Below are 15,218 nucleotides of genomic sequence, written 5' to 3' on the forward strand. Positions count from 1 at the left end.
TTATCCTTTTTTTGGGCGGTACTTAAAATTTTATGCAAAGTTTCTGGGACTCCAAAAATATTCTTAGAAATAGGTCATATATGTGTACCTTTAAGATGTTCCAATTTTACCTACCTTAACGTTGTAACAAAATAAGAGATAACTGGTAGAGAGTAGAAAACAGAGTGCCAGATAATGGCTTAGAAAACCAGACATCAGATGTGAACTTTATGATTTAGTACACTTTTATGTACTATAATTCCTCATGGGTAATAGAGAAAACTATTGTTCTCACCCATGTAATACTGTGAGAATCTCATGAATTAGGGAAGCTCTGAATTGATCGGATCTTAGGTAATTGAAAACATAGTTTCAATGTAACATCAGGGAATTCACATATTTGTTCATTGATTCACTGTTGTTCATTGATTACGACATTATTCCTCTGGGATAAAATAGCTTTTTGCCATACAAGCACTAGCTTTCAACAGAGAGAGAATAAATTCATTTTAAAAAATGCTCATGAGATTCCGTTTTTGTGTATTCCTTTTTGGGGGATGACTTGTGTTATGAAAGGCCCACCAGGTATCTGAACTGTTTTTTGAAAGAATATCTATTTTCAGATGCTTTCAAATAGATGCTCCCATTGAGACTGGACGTGTTTTGTCTTTTTAAAAATTTATTTATTTTGAAAGAATTACAGAGAGACTGAGCCGTGTGTGCATGCACCTGTGCACACACACAGAGGGAGGGAGGGAGGGAGGGAGGGAGGGAGAGAGATTTTACATCCATATGTTCACTTAACATATGGCCACAATGGCTGGGGCTGGGCAGCCAGGACTTGAACCACTGCTCATATGGGATGCAGGCAGCTGCTTAACCTACTACACCACAATGCCGGCCTCAATGCTGGCCTCAAGACCGGGTGTCTATCTGCATCGATTTTGGTGTGGAGAATGGGCTTGAAGTAAGTGCTGTCCAGCTACGTGATGACACCCAGGCCCTTGCTGAAAGACATCTCTGTGTGGCTAAGTCTCTCACAGCACGCAGTCTTCTCGTTCTTGTTCCGCTCTCTTTAGTCTTTTCCGAAGTTGCTCACAGAAATCATCCCACTGCACCCCCGCTTGAGGCACATCAAAATAGTCTTCCTTCTGGAGCCAGCGGGTAAGGCGGTGGTAGCTGTGTAACTGCCGCCGATCAATGGGCTCCAGAAACAGCAGCGTGAGGCGAGCAGCCCCAGGCCTGGCCACCAAATGGTAGGTGGCGAGCCTTAACTCCAGGTTGCACCAGGGACTTCTCAGCGCTTGGCAGCTGAGCACACAGAGGGTGGTTCTGCTGCTCTCCATGCTGGCAGCTGTAGCATCCATCCTGTCCTGACCAATCCCAAAGTCCCTCTCGGGCAGGCAGAGCCTCAAGCCCTCCCCAGCCGGAGGAGGCTTCTCCAGGGCAGGAACCAGTTTGTCCAATACCCAGGCTTGGTCTTGCTCACAATAGGATATGAAGACATCATAGCGGAATGCGCTTCTGGGGCCCCGCCCACACAATTTCCACCACCAGGCATAAAATAGTTTCCGCAGCTGGCGAAGCCAGGGCCATTTGGGGCAGCCAAGCAGTGCAGAGATCATCAGCAGGAGCACCAGAATGAAGCTAATGAGAAAACCTTGGAAATTCGGATCGTGTGCACAGTGACTAGAAAGGAAGGAAAGCAGGGGAGTCTTGGAGTAGTCAGAGGCATTAGCCATGCAGATGGAGTCCCCCAACCCATACACAAAGGTGTTCGGGGCACCTGTTGCCCAAGGCCCCACCCAAGAGCTTTCACACTGGCATATGAAGGTGACATTGGAGAAATAAACGTATTCAGGCATCTGGGGGATCATCTCCTGGAGGCTGCTGTCCAACCCCAGGTCCCATTCAGAGTTGAGCAACAGCAGCCGAAGGAGACCCAACCCCCTGAAGGTGGAGATGGAGAGGTTCCTAAGGTTCAGGTGGCTCAATGCTAACACTTGTAACTGAGGTACTTCCTTCAGTACCTCCTCCAGTGTCACTGAACCTAAGTTATAGAAGAAGTCCATGTCCCCCAACTCCAGCACTCGCAGCTTGGGCGTTATTGACAGATGAAGGTTTTCTGCATCCTCATGACCAGACCAGAAGTGCAAGTGCTCCAGGAGAGGAAGCTGTGGGAAGAATCTGGAATCAGGGCTTGAGAAAATGAAGGGGCTGCAGCCTCGCAAAGTGAGGTGCCGTAGAGATGGGAAATGGATTGTGGCATTGAATGGAACTAGCACCACATTGGAAGACTGCAAGGTGAGGTTCTCCAAGAATAAGAAGGGTTCTCCGTTTGCAACATGAAAAAATACACTGGGTTGTGCCCAGACCTCCAAGCTGAGCAGCTCTGGAGGCCAGGGAGGGTAGATATCTAGCATAGCCACAGAACCCAGCTGCAGATGGCTCAGCTTGCGGGGACCCTGGAGATGCCTGCCTGAGATGGTCTCTAAATAGGTGCCCAGAATATTCAATGAAGTTAGGGCAGGAAGAGGGGAGAGCCAGCCTGGCTTGAGCACCTTAATTTGGTTCCAACTCAGATCTAGGGACTTGAGCTGTCTCAGTCCCTCCAGGTTCTCACTGGACAAGCTGGAGATGTTGTTACCACTCAGCCAGAGCTCCTGGAGTTGAGGAAGAGAGGAGAATGCCCCATGGGGTAGGGTACAGAGCTCATTATGGGACAGATCTAACACTTTGAGGTTTGAGCTCCAGCCCTGCGGAAGCACCAGGGTTGGACCCAGTTTATTCATGGAAAGGTTGAGCCTCTGGAGCTGGGGAAGGGCACTGAAGAACCCAGGAGGAAGCAGCTGCAGGCTGTTGGCGTAGAGACTGATGACTTCCAGGGAGTGCAGGCTTGGGAGATCCTCATCCTTTATGTTCTGGATTTGGTTCCTCCCCAGATCAAGAGCTCCAAGTTCAAAGTAGCCTGTCACGTTCCCAGGCAGTTTGTTTACACCTGTATGTACAAGGGAGAGGGAGTCCAGGTGGAGCAATCCTGAGTCCAGTAAGCCTGATGTGTTCAGTGGAGTGCCATCCAATCTCAGGGAGCGGAGATGGAGGCCTTTCAAGGCTCCAACACCCACTTGACTCAGGTGCAGGTTGGAAGACAGATCCAGGACTTCCAGGAAGGGAGACCATGGTCTGGGGCTTTGTGTAGGGGAGAAACCAGAGCCAAGGTTTGGGAAGAGCTTTTGCAGCTCCTGCAGCTCTGTCAGACAGCTGTGCTTCAGGGTCAGATGACTAAGGCTGATCGGTAACCGGATGCTCTGGCTGTAATTCAAGCAGTAGCCTTGAAATGAAATGCTGTTGAGAAATCGGAGGGACTCCAGGGTATCTTGAGGGAGAAACAGATTCAAACAACAGGGAGCATGATGCTCAAAGGAGAGGTGCTGCAGCTGGTGCAACCCTTGAAATGCCCCAGCTGCAACCTTGGTGGTCCCCAGCTGCAGCCTCAGCAGTTGTAGAGAAGAGAAGAGGCCAAAGGCATCATCCGGCAGGATAGGAACTGTGCCCTGCAGACAGAGTGCTTCTATGTCCCGAGGCACTGAAGCCAGGGTCTGAGGCAGGTCTTTCACATTGGAGCATGATGCAAAAAGGTGCAGTCCTGGGACCAAAGAACAGAAAGGGACGTAGAAAGAGAGGTTAGACAACAGGGACGCGTCTCCTACGGTGCAGTCAGGGGCGGTCCATGCCCAGCTCCTCAAGCTGAAGCTCATCATGCACGGTAGGAGCAGAGTAGAGAACAGACACCTTTTCATCCTTGGTGCTGCTTCTAGGAAAAGAGCAGAAATAATAAGGGTGTCACATCCTACAAACATGAACAATCCCAGCCCAGGGTTTTATGATGCATATAACGTCCTTGGAAGTTCTGGAACATGTGGGAGAAACGGCTCTGTGATCATGACATGTAGGCGACATTGGACCAAATAGGGAACTCACGTTCTGCATACTCATGTGTGAATTCCTGCAGGTGGGGACCCAGGGGAGACAGAAAAAGAGGGCAGCAAGAAGGGCCAGATACTCACAGCCTGTGAGGGGTCCCAGCAGAGAAACTGCTGCTACTTCCCAATCTTCCTGTTGCGTATGATTGGCTCAGGTTGCTAAATTAAGTTGAGGGAGGCCCGCAGGTGTATATGGCTCACTTTAAGATTAGGCAGCACATTTACTTGTCCATAACGGAGTATATTGGAGAAGAAAAAGCATGTTAATAATGCAGACATAACAAAAGGACATACAGTCTCATTTGATCTTAAACCATGTGACATATTATTTTCCATTTCACTGATGAGGAAGTTCAGTGTCAAAGAAGCAAGGTTGCTTGTTTAAGGTCAAAGTGGAATGCATCTGTGTAGGGACTGTCGCCCATATTTTCTGTTTCCAAGATTGACACTTCCATCACAGAAGGCCTCAAGTAGGAATAAGGAAGCATTGTAAGTGAACTCTATTGAGATTATGCAAAACAGAAAACCTTAGTTCAGGTCAGCTATCAAGAAAGCAGAGAAAGTCAGCGGCACAGTGATTAGGCTGAAATGCAGTTAAAGGAAACATAAGGTCATGATCCTTTTGTGTTCTGAATTCCACGCTGGAGAGAGGAGGTTGCACTGCCCACTTTCTTTCTGCTCATCCCTCCTCTGTGATACGGCCTCCAAATGCCCATATGAAATTGGCAGTAATCACATGTTCTCCATCTAGGTCCTTGGAATGATGGAAAGAGGAGGGAGAACAGAAGGATGCTCTGGGAATGATAGATGTCAGTTAACCGCAATTGAAGGCATTGCTTTCCTGAGACACTTGGGGCTTATTCAGTCACCTGTGCCTGGGAAAGGCAAGACTTAGCATTAAAAGACATAGACTTCTCTGTCTTTCCTTGAGTTACCATGGAGATAACATGCACGAACTCTGGAAGCACTGAAACTGCCTCTCCTTGAGTCATACGCCTTCAGCTGCAGCACCAGCACTGTTGTATGTGTGGGGAGCAACTCAGACTAGACTAAGTTACTGGAATTAAGACTTATTCTATGCATCTGCTCTCCCACAATATGGCGCTGGGAGAGAAGAAAACAGCTTCTACCCAGCTGCCTCCAGTTCAGCCAATAAACTGTAGGACTTGCTCCTGATTGGAGGAGAGCGGCGTACTCGGCGTGTGGGCAGCCGAGTTGGGATTGGCGGAGGAGGACTATAAAGGAGGAGAGAGACGGCATGCACCAGGAACATCTAAGGGGAACATCTAAGGGGAACACCTGTGCAGCCCCCGAGAGAGCCGGCCGGCGGTGTGCTGCTCCCCCGTGGAAGTGGGGAATGTGGCAGGGGGAACCGCCCTTCCACGGAGGTGGAAGGGACGGTAGCCAACCCGGGAAGAACCAGCAGCAAACCCGGGGAGGGCCGAGCAGACGAAAGAACAGCGCAGGGTCCTGTGTCGTTCCTCCACGAAGACGGGGAGCGACATATTGGTGCTGTGACTCGGATAGGAAACCTAGGACGGATAGGAAACTTAGGAGGGAAGAAACGGGAAGAAGTGGAAAATACCGGAGAGAGAGACTAGCAAAGAGCCTAGGTGCCGGAAGAAGCTATTGAAAGCCTAGGCATAGACTCGGATATGGACTGTGGGAAAGAAGTTAGGATTGAAAGCGAAAGTGAAAGCTTTCATAGACTCGGATGCGGACTATGGCGGGGAAGCTAGGAGATTGAAAGCGAAAGTGAAACCTGGAGGAGGCTTGGACTCGGATATGGACTGTGGGAAAGAAGTTAGGATTTAAAGTGAAAGCAAGAAGAAACTTAGATATGGACTGCAGGTTGAAAGTGAAAGTGAAACCTAGAAGAAACTTAGACTCGGATACGGACTGTGGGGAGAAGCCAGGAGAAATGAGGGAGGAATATTGTTGGAAGAAAACTTAGGGAAACATACCAGGTAGAGAAAAATGTTAGGGAGGATGAAGCCGCGAGTGCAGGCCGAGGCGGAGACGTAAGCCAGCTTGGAATTCAAGTCACCCCGGGGAGCAAGAGGCGAAGATCTGGAACCAGAGACGTGGGCCGCCAGGTTGGAATTCGCCAGGTTAGTCCGGGGAACTTGGATTGAATACTAGTGGCGGAGACGTAAGCTACGCTGTGTGACTCGCGGAAGCCGCCGCGTGCAGAGAGAGCACGGGGCGTGAATAGATAAGGAACGCGGGGCTGGTGTGAGGCCGTGGTGCGGGCGCGAAGTGCGTGGAGACCGCGGAGCGTGCGCGCAGAGCCGTGAAGCTGCCGTGGGGCGAGGTGCCGAGAAGCAGCCTCGGGGCGGGCGCCGGGAAGCCGCGGGGATAAGAGAAACAGAAGTTTAGAAGTAAAATGAGAGAAATAGGAATGTTGGCAGACAGAAGTAAAAATAGGAGAAATAGGAATGCCCGGAGATAGAGAAACAGAAAAATAAGGCCTCCCAACAACACAGCAATGAGAGAGCTTGGATTCGGTCTGCCTGATTAGTGAGGCGATGAGCACCTGCGGGCGGCTAGCAGCTTATGCGCCGCAGGTCACCGAAGACAGGCACGTTATCAACACCAATAAGTCACCCCACAACATGGCAATGAGAAAGCTTGGATTCGGTCTGCCTGATTAGGGCGATAAGCACCAGCAGGCAGCTCGACCAGAGTATGAGCCGCAGGTCACCGAAGACAGGCACGCATCAGCGCCTAAAAACCTCCTCACAACATGGCGAAGAGAGGACCCGGATTCGGTTTGCCTGATTGATAGGACTTGTAAGAACCTGTGGCAACTCTAGCAAGTAGAGCAGAGTGTGTGCCGCGGGACACCGAAGACAGGCGCGTATCAACGCCAAAAAATAAAAAGAAAGGGGGATCTGTGGGGAGCAACTCGGACTGGACTAAGTTACTGGAATTAAGACTTATTCTATGCATCTGCTCTCCCACAATATGGCGCTGGGAGAGGAGAAAACAGCTTCTACCCAGCTGCCTCCAGTTCAGCCAATAAACTGTAGGACTTGCTCCTGATTGGAGGAGAGCGGCGTGCTCAGTGTGTGGGCAGCCGAGTTGGGATTGGCGGAGGAGGACTATGAAGGAGGAGAGAGACGGCATGCACCAGGAACATCTAAGGGGAACATCTAAGGGGAACACCTGTGCAGCCCCCGAGAGAGCCGGCCGGCGGTGTGCCGCTCCCCCGTGGAAGTGGGGAATGTGGCAGGGGGAACCGCCCTTCCACGGAGGTGGAAGGGATGGTAGCCAACCCGGGAAGAACCAGCAGCAAACCCGGGGAGGGCCGAGCAGACGAAAGAACAGCGCAGGGTCCTGTGTCGTTCCTCCACGAAGACGGGGAGCGACATATTGGTGCCGTGACTCGGATATGAAGCCTAGGCAGGGCTTAGTGTCGTTCCTCCATGAAGAGGGGGAGCGACAGTATGTGCCTCGGACGTCAGGGAGAGTCCAGAGGAGGCCTGAGGGCGCCTGGGAGCTCACCATCTAGATGCCTCAACCTTGCAAAGCCATCAACGTTCTTGTGGATTTCACTCTGTACACCTGATGCTCTATTCTACTTCCATGGCTAGTCTTGTGCATTTCTGAGGCTGTTTTATTGAGCTCTGACTGTATTAAATAGCCCGGCTGCTCCTCTTCCTATCCAGCTCTCTGCTATGGCCTGGGAAAGCAGTGGAGGATGGCCCAAGTGCTTGGACCCCTGCACCCATGTAGGAGATCTGGAAGAAGCTCCTCTTTTTGGATTGGCACAGCTCTGGCCATTGCAGTCATTTGGGGAGTGAACCAGTGGATGGAAGACCTCTCTCTCTCTCTCTCTCTCCCTCCCTGCCTGTAACTGTACCTCTCAAATAAATAAATAAAATATTTAAAAAATAGTATGTTATTTGGGGGCTTCACTCTCTAGGACCAAAGATACACATTGGCCATGGGACAGAGATCCTGGGAATATGCAAACTTGTGAGCTATGGACTGGACCTTTGTCTCCAGGAAATCATGTTTGGTATTGAAGCAGATACAGATGACCCACAACTGACAGTTCCCAATTTGTAGAAATTGTGACAAGTCTTAACTCAAATGTTCTTCTTAACTCTCTGCCTTGTCCTTGCCTAATTCCCGGCCTCTGACATCCCCTGGAGAGACACAGGATCTCCAGGTAGAGATAATTCTCAGTTTTTACTCCTTCCCAACAATTCTGCTAATCAGTCCTCCTCCTTGTCCGATACTTACACGGTTGGCAGAGCTGTAGCTGTTTATTTCCCAGAGGAGGAAACGGAGTTCAGAGGTGACAGAGCTGAAACTTCTCAGGAAGCGTTCTTCCCTTCTACAGCCAAGGAGTGAAAGTCCTCTCTTCCATGATTCTTCCCGCCACACTGGCCTCAGATGTGGCATAGATGGGACAGGGCTGTTAATTAGCTATGAGGTGGGATGTCCCGGGGAAAGGGGAGAATGCCCTGTTAACCCCTCACCCCTCGACTGCTCCCCAGGCTGGACCATTTGCGCAATTTCCTCTTTTCCACTCTTGTTTGGAGATTTCAGTTCTCGCTGAGTTTGTATCATATCCTCCAGAAGTCGGAGACAGCAAGTTCCTTCTTCCCTCCCCAGGAGCGCTTCCTTTCCCACAGAAGAGCCCACCTGTCTGCATTTCTGCTCTCACCCTCTGTCGTCCCAACATTAATTAACACACTTAATATTAAGTTCTTTTACAGCCAGGTTAGGGGGGCCTCATTTTATTTCTGGAAGGATCTCAACTTTTCCAATGAGGTTGGGAGTGCAGAGCAGACAGGAGAAAAGGAAAGGTCAGTTTCTATCTGAATGATAAATGTTCTTTTCCAGAGAGCTTAGGCCTTGGAACACCTCTGGAGAGAAATCATGCAATCTGAACTGGGTAGGGTTTGGATAAGTTAATATCCCAAAGAGGAAGGGCTTCCACATTTGGATTTATAGTTGAACTCCTCTTTGGAATATTTTTCTACCTTTATTCTTGCAATGAGTTTTCTCATATCTTGTCACCAGCATTCAATTTTCAAGTGTCACCTGAAGGACTTTTTGTAGACTGGGTAAAAAAATTATTTTTCACACACATTCTTGATTTTAGGATCTTTAGAGCTTCTGTTTTTTATTAAGATTTGTTTTTAAAAGATTTATTTATTTATTTGAAAGGCACAGTTACAGAGAGGTAGAGGCAGAGACAGAGAGAGAGAGGTCTTCCATCCATTGGTTCAGTCCCCAGTTGGCTGCAACAGCTGAAGCTTCACTAATCCAAAGCCAGGAGCCAGGAGCTTCTTCCAGGTCTCCCACGCGGGTGCAGGGGCCCAAGGACTTGGGCCATCCTCCACTGCTTTCCCAGGCCACAGCAGAGAGCTGGATTGGAAGTGGAGCAGCCGAGACTTGAACCAGCACCCATATGGAATGCCGGTACTGCAGGCAGCAGTTTTACCCACTATGCCGTGGCCCCGGCCCCTAAAATTTGTTTTTAAAAATCTCTTCTATCCTGCCAGCATTGTGATGCAGTAGGTTAGATTTCTGCCTGTGAGGCCAGCATCCCAAATCTTGGCGCCAGTTCAAGTCCCAGCTACTGTGCTCCTGACCCCGCTCTCTTCTAATGTGCCTGGGAAGGCAGTGAAAGGACCCCGTCAGTCATGTGGAGACCTAGGTGGAATGCTTGCCTCCTGACTTCGGTTTGACTCAGCCCTGGCCATGGCAGCCATTTGTTGAGTGAACCAGCAGATGGAAGCACTTTCTCTTTCTCTCTTTCTCTCTCTATCTGCCACATATATCTCTCTTGCTGTTTACTTGGCTGTAAAGATTTACTGAAGAGGAATATCAACTTCCTAAATTGAGACTTTTAAGAAAAGACACTACTTCTAAACTTCCATCCCTATATTAATTTTCTTATATTTTGCTTATTTCAAATATGACAGAGCTATTAGCTGCATCATTAATTTTCTTCTCTTCTTGTCTAATACAGCTTTGATTTTATTCTGGTGACAGTGTGCTCATCTAAGAAATTAACCATCACAGCTATCCTTGTTTATAATGGTCATTATTTCACGTAAGTGTTTTCAATTAACAATATAAGTTATTTGTATGCTGACCTGTTTTCTGCTCTCTGAAGATTCTCTTGCCATCCTCAGATAATAAACTCTCCTTGCAAAAGGAAACCTATGGAAAAAATGTAATTTATATGAGAGAAATTGGTATTTTGATATTTGATTATGGTGCATAGGCCCTTGTCATTCTCCTGAGGAACAGTGGTTTTTCTTCTCATTACTTGTTGAATTCTTTATTTAGTGGAGGATTAAGCTTGTGATTATAAAGTAACTTTAAAGTATGTCATTGCAAAATTAAAATAAAAATAAGAAAGAAAGGTGGAAGGAGAATGGGGATAGGGTGGTGAGTGTCATTATGTTCTTAAAACTGCATATAAGAAATACATGAAATTTATTCTATTTACATAAATAATTTTTAAAAAGGAAATACATGAATTTATCAAAAATGCAGGAAGCCTTGGGTCCCTAATTACATTTTGGAACTGTTTGTCTCTGAACTTCTGTGAATTGATTGCTTCTAGAAGTGTTTATGTAAGAAAAAAAATCCTAAATCTTTATCTTGCATAAGCTGCTGTTATTGTAGCTTCTATTATTAGTTGAATCTGAGTCTAATACATGCAACATTTCTGGGTCCCTTGATAGATCTTGAGTTTTCTTTTTGTTTCTAATACTTAAGTAAGTAGAATGTGGAGTAAGAAATAATTATTGAGGGCAGGCATTTAGCCTAGCAGCTAAGATGGTGATCAAGATGCCTGTGTCCAAGTTGGGTTGCTTAGCTCTGGCTACTGACCCCATCTTCCTGCTAATGTAGACTGGGAGAAGCAGCAGTGATGGCTCAAGTAATCGGGTTCCTCCCATTCATGTGGGAGACCTGGACTGAATTCTTAGCAGTCTGGCTTTGTCCTGGGCCATTCCAAGCTGTTGCAAGTATTTGAGAAAGAATCAATGGATGAGATTCTCTCTCTCTCTCTCTTTGACTTAAATAAAGTTACATGAAAATCTTATTTGCATCAGTTAGTTTGGTAATTGTTCACTTATATGGTTCCTTATAAAATAGTAGATATTAGTTCTTACTGTTGTTTTCCAGTTTTTGTCTCTTTGTTTTCCTAAATTGTTGCAAATGAAAAATAGGTATAGTTTATATGACTAATGTTCAAAGGTAATATAGACCCATTTAATTTATAAGCTCTGTGCAAACACATGCTATAAAGCTTGCCCAAAACAGCAGCATTACCCCTTGTTACACATCAAGTACAGGAGAATGCTTAGGTGTGTGGCACATCTAAAAGCATCATTCTAAATTATATGTCCCTTTGTAAGCATTCTTAAAAATGTATATCCTTTCAAAATTGGATGAAGTACACATGCTTATCATGGGTAATTTAGGAGATAAATAGATAACAAGAGTACTTCAAAAGCTTTGTGTAAAGTGGAATTAAAAGATGTTTATTTTGGTGCAAAAAAATTTGAAATCCAGGCCTAGTTTAAATAATCTGCATTTTCAAGGATTTGAAAATGTTTTTACACAGGAACAAACAACTTTTAATTTTATTTCCACAAATTTTTGAAGTATTCTACTAAAGGAAAAGAGGAAATACAGAATCTAAATTACCCTTAATATCATTACTCTATATTTATTTAAGATTGTATAATTAATATTATTTCATATCTTCACTTTTCACTCAATAGCATACTATTTTACATATTAAGTACTTTAAATTAATTTTCATATTATTTTTATACTTATTATCTTAAATCAAATGAAAATAAAGTGTTTCTATTAAACTTATTTTGCCTTTACAGTATTCATTTCTAGGATATATCCAGCTCTTTAGTATGTATGGCCATGTAGTTTTGAAGGTAGAACTTAGACACAGTTCCCAGGAGTGGATATATGGAACATCAGAACTCTAACTGAACTTGATTCAACATATTTGATTTCTTCCCTTACTCTATGTGAACTTAGGCAATATGTTTGGTGTTTTTGAGTCTGGTCTAAGAAACGAGTATGGCAAATCCTACTCTAGTTATGTGGCAGAAACCTTGAGGCTGAACAGAGAAACTAGGAAAGCGTTTTGTAAATGATAAAAAGAGCTTTACAAATGAAATACATTAATTTTACTAATTAGAATTGATTCCATAGTACTGTTTCAGATTCAATTTACTTCTTTCATTCATCACAGTCACTGTCTGATAAAATATTATCATCAGCTCCATTTTATTGATTATTACGCATATCAAAGTAGAAAGGTCAAGTAATTTGTACAAACTGACAGAATTAGTGATAGCATTTAGATTTTTTTAGAGAACTTTTATTTAATAAATATAAATTTTGACAGCACAACTTTTGGATTATAGCAGTTCTTCCCCCATAACCACCCTCCCACCTGCAAACCATCCCATCTCTGACACTCTCTCCCATCCCATTCTTGATTAAGATTCATTTTCAATTAGCTTTGTATACAGAAGATCAACTTAGTGTATACCAAGTAGAGATTTCAACAGTTTGCACCCACACAGACACACAAAGTATAAATTACTGTTTGAAGACTATTTTTACCGTTAATTCTCATAGTACAACACATTAAGGACAGAGATCCTACCTGGGGAGTAAGTGCACAGTGACTCCTGTTGTTGATTTAACAATTGGCACTTTTATTTATGATGTCAGTAATCACCCGAGACTCTTGTCATGAGCTGCCAAGGCTATGGAAGCCTCTTGAGTTCACAAACTCCGACCTTATTTAGACAAAGTCATAATCAAAGTGGAAGTTCTCTCTTCCCTTCAGAGAAAGGTACCTCCTTCTTTGATGGCCCATTCTTTCCACTGGGATCTCAGCATTTATATTTAAACAAATCTATCTGATTCTGGAGTGTTGGGTCTTTTCCTCTACAGTGGTTAAGAGTGTGGCACTGTAGTTCTCCTGCCTGGGGCCAGATGTCATCTTTAATTAAGTTATTTTTTGTGCCTTTTTCATCCTTAGTAAGTTGGAGATACAGTAACACTGACTGACCTCTTTGGGATGTCATCAGTAGTAAATAAAATAATATAGAAATAAATAAAATAACATAGAAAAGTCAGAATAGTGCTTGGCACAAAATAAGTGGCTCAAAATGATCATTATTCTTTCCAATGTTGACAAAAGAGCTAACCCTGTTGTGGTTAATAAACTGATAAATTCATACTTTGTCTTTTCTTGTAATATTGTCTACTCATGAACTCCAGGTCCTAACTTTTCTAGTAATTTTGAATGTACATAAAGTTTGGTTGTAGAAATAAATTTTGCTTTGGGAAGGAATGAACTATAATTCAATATCTGGTCAGTTTAACACACATTTAAAAATATCTAATAAATACTATGACTCATTTAGAAAGTGGAAAATATGAACTTTCTATTTTCATTTCCCCCAAAGAAACTGCTAATCAGCACAATCATTTTTAAATGTCACCCTGCTGTGTTCTTTTGAAAACCTAAATGCTCAGGTAAAAAAAAAAAAACTGTTACCATTTTACTGCTTTCCTTACTTTTTCTCTTACCCTCTGTCTTTCTTTGGGATTTGGTTTGGTTTTGCAAAAATATGGTATAAAAATAGTTGTTTTGTCAAATAATTTAGCACAATGGAAAGGATTTGTGAACAAATTATGTGTTTGAGATTGTAAGAAGAGACCATTGAGAAACTAGTGATTAACTTAGTAATGAAAGGCAGAGTTCTGAAACTGGAGATATTGCCTGCTTTGGGTACTTGTTCTTTGAACTGTTGGGTGATTGTGGGATATTTAAAAGTCATATATCCTGGAAAGGGACATAGAGATAGGACACTTTCTCTGCACTAGTGAGAATTATTCAGCAGAATTCAAATAAGCAAAATTGACTAAGAAACATGACATTCTCAAATCAAAACAGCACTTATTTTTCTGGAATGTTAATGTCAAAATTCACAAATTCATTCTTACATTTTCTTTTCTTTTTTTTTAAATTTTTTGACAGGCAGAGTGGACAGTGAGAGAGAGAGACAGAGAGAAAGGTCTTCCTTTTTGCCATTGGTTCACCCTCCAATGGCTGCTGCGGCCGGCGCACCGCGCTGATCCGATGGCAGGAGCCAGGTACTTATCCTGGTCTCCCATGGGGTGCAGGACCCAAGGACTTGGGCCATCCTCCACTGCACTCCCAGGCCACAGCAGAGAGCTGGCCTGGAAGAGGGGCAACCAGGACAGAATCTGGTGCCCCGACCGGGACTAGAACCTGGTGTGCTGGTGGTGCTAGGTGGAGGATTAGCCTAGTGAGCCGTGGCGCTGGCCTCATTCTTACATTTTCAATGGAATAATCATCTCTGTCTCAAGAATCTGTTCTAATTTAAACAAACAAACAAAAACAAACAAACAAAAAAACACTCTAGGAGCGGCCCTGTGGCACAGTGGGTTAAAGCCCTGGCCTGAAGCACAGGTATCCCATATGGGCGCTGGTTCTAGTCCTGGCTGATCCTCTTCTGATCCAGCTCTCTGCTATGGCCTGGGAAAGCAGTAGAAGATGGCCCAAGTCCTTGGGCCCCTGTATCCATGTGGGAGACCCAAAAGAAGCTCCTGGCTCCTTGCTTCAGATAAGTGCATCTATGGCAGTTCTGGCCATCTGGGGAGTGAACCAGCTGATGGAAGACCTCCCTCTCTCTGTCTCTACCTCTCTCTTTCAAATAAATAAAATAAATCTTAAAAAAAAAACTCTAAAAAGATAATTGTTGTAGGCACATAATATTCTAATATCCTGGATTTTTTGCTGCAATTCTATTTTGGATTAGATGATGAGTTCTAAAATTTTATGAAGATTTAACTGAGACATTATCTTATAACAAAAAATGGAAATAATATAATGCCTCCCAAAAGGAATAATAGTGGATGGAAGGAGGGTTTTGGAGTGTTCAGTCATCTTATGTCTGATTGTGCCACTGTTAATTATGTAGGAGGTCATTCTTGGTTTTTTCTTAATGCCCCTCATAAAATCCTTTTCACGTATCTTTCACAAGTCAGCTCCTAACTCCTTGGGAGGAAGGTCTTTCTTGTGGGAAAATGTTCATTTCACCACATAAAAATTAAAAATCTGTACCCTATTTATTCAATGGAAAATTAAAATACTAATTATAAACTTGCTATAACATAGAAGAACAGATTTGATGCTACATTAAACAA

At 44.5% G+C, this 15,218-nt stretch overlaps 1 protein-coding gene across 2 annotated transcripts; it reads right to left on the reverse strand.

Moving 5' to 3' along the window:
• Nucleotides 1-640: 640 nt before the first annotated feature.
• Nucleotides 641-4,186, reverse strand: LOC100347922 (toll-like receptor 11). 2 transcript variants are annotated; one of them, XM_002717857.6, is made up of 2 exons: nt 4,047-4,186; nt 641-3,793 (listed from the first exon to the last, which is right to left on the reverse strand). In XM_002717857.6, exon 2 carries the CDS (start codon nt 3,777-3,779, stop codon nt 1,017-1,019), a length of 2,763 nt encoding a protein of 920 aa, XP_002717903.2. In that variant the 5' UTR covers nt 3,780-3,793; nt 4,047-4,186; the 3' UTR covers nt 641-1,016.
• Nucleotides 4,187-15,218: the final 11,032 nt, after the last annotated feature.

This window comes from Oryctolagus cuniculus, chromosome 12 (assembly GCF_051225735.1).
Source record: "Oryctolagus cuniculus isolate XC-2025 breed Fujian yellow rabbit chromosome 12, ASM5122573v1, whole genome shotgun sequence".
Lineage (NCBI taxonomy): Eukaryota > Metazoa > Chordata > Mammalia > Lagomorpha > Leporidae > Oryctolagus > Oryctolagus cuniculus.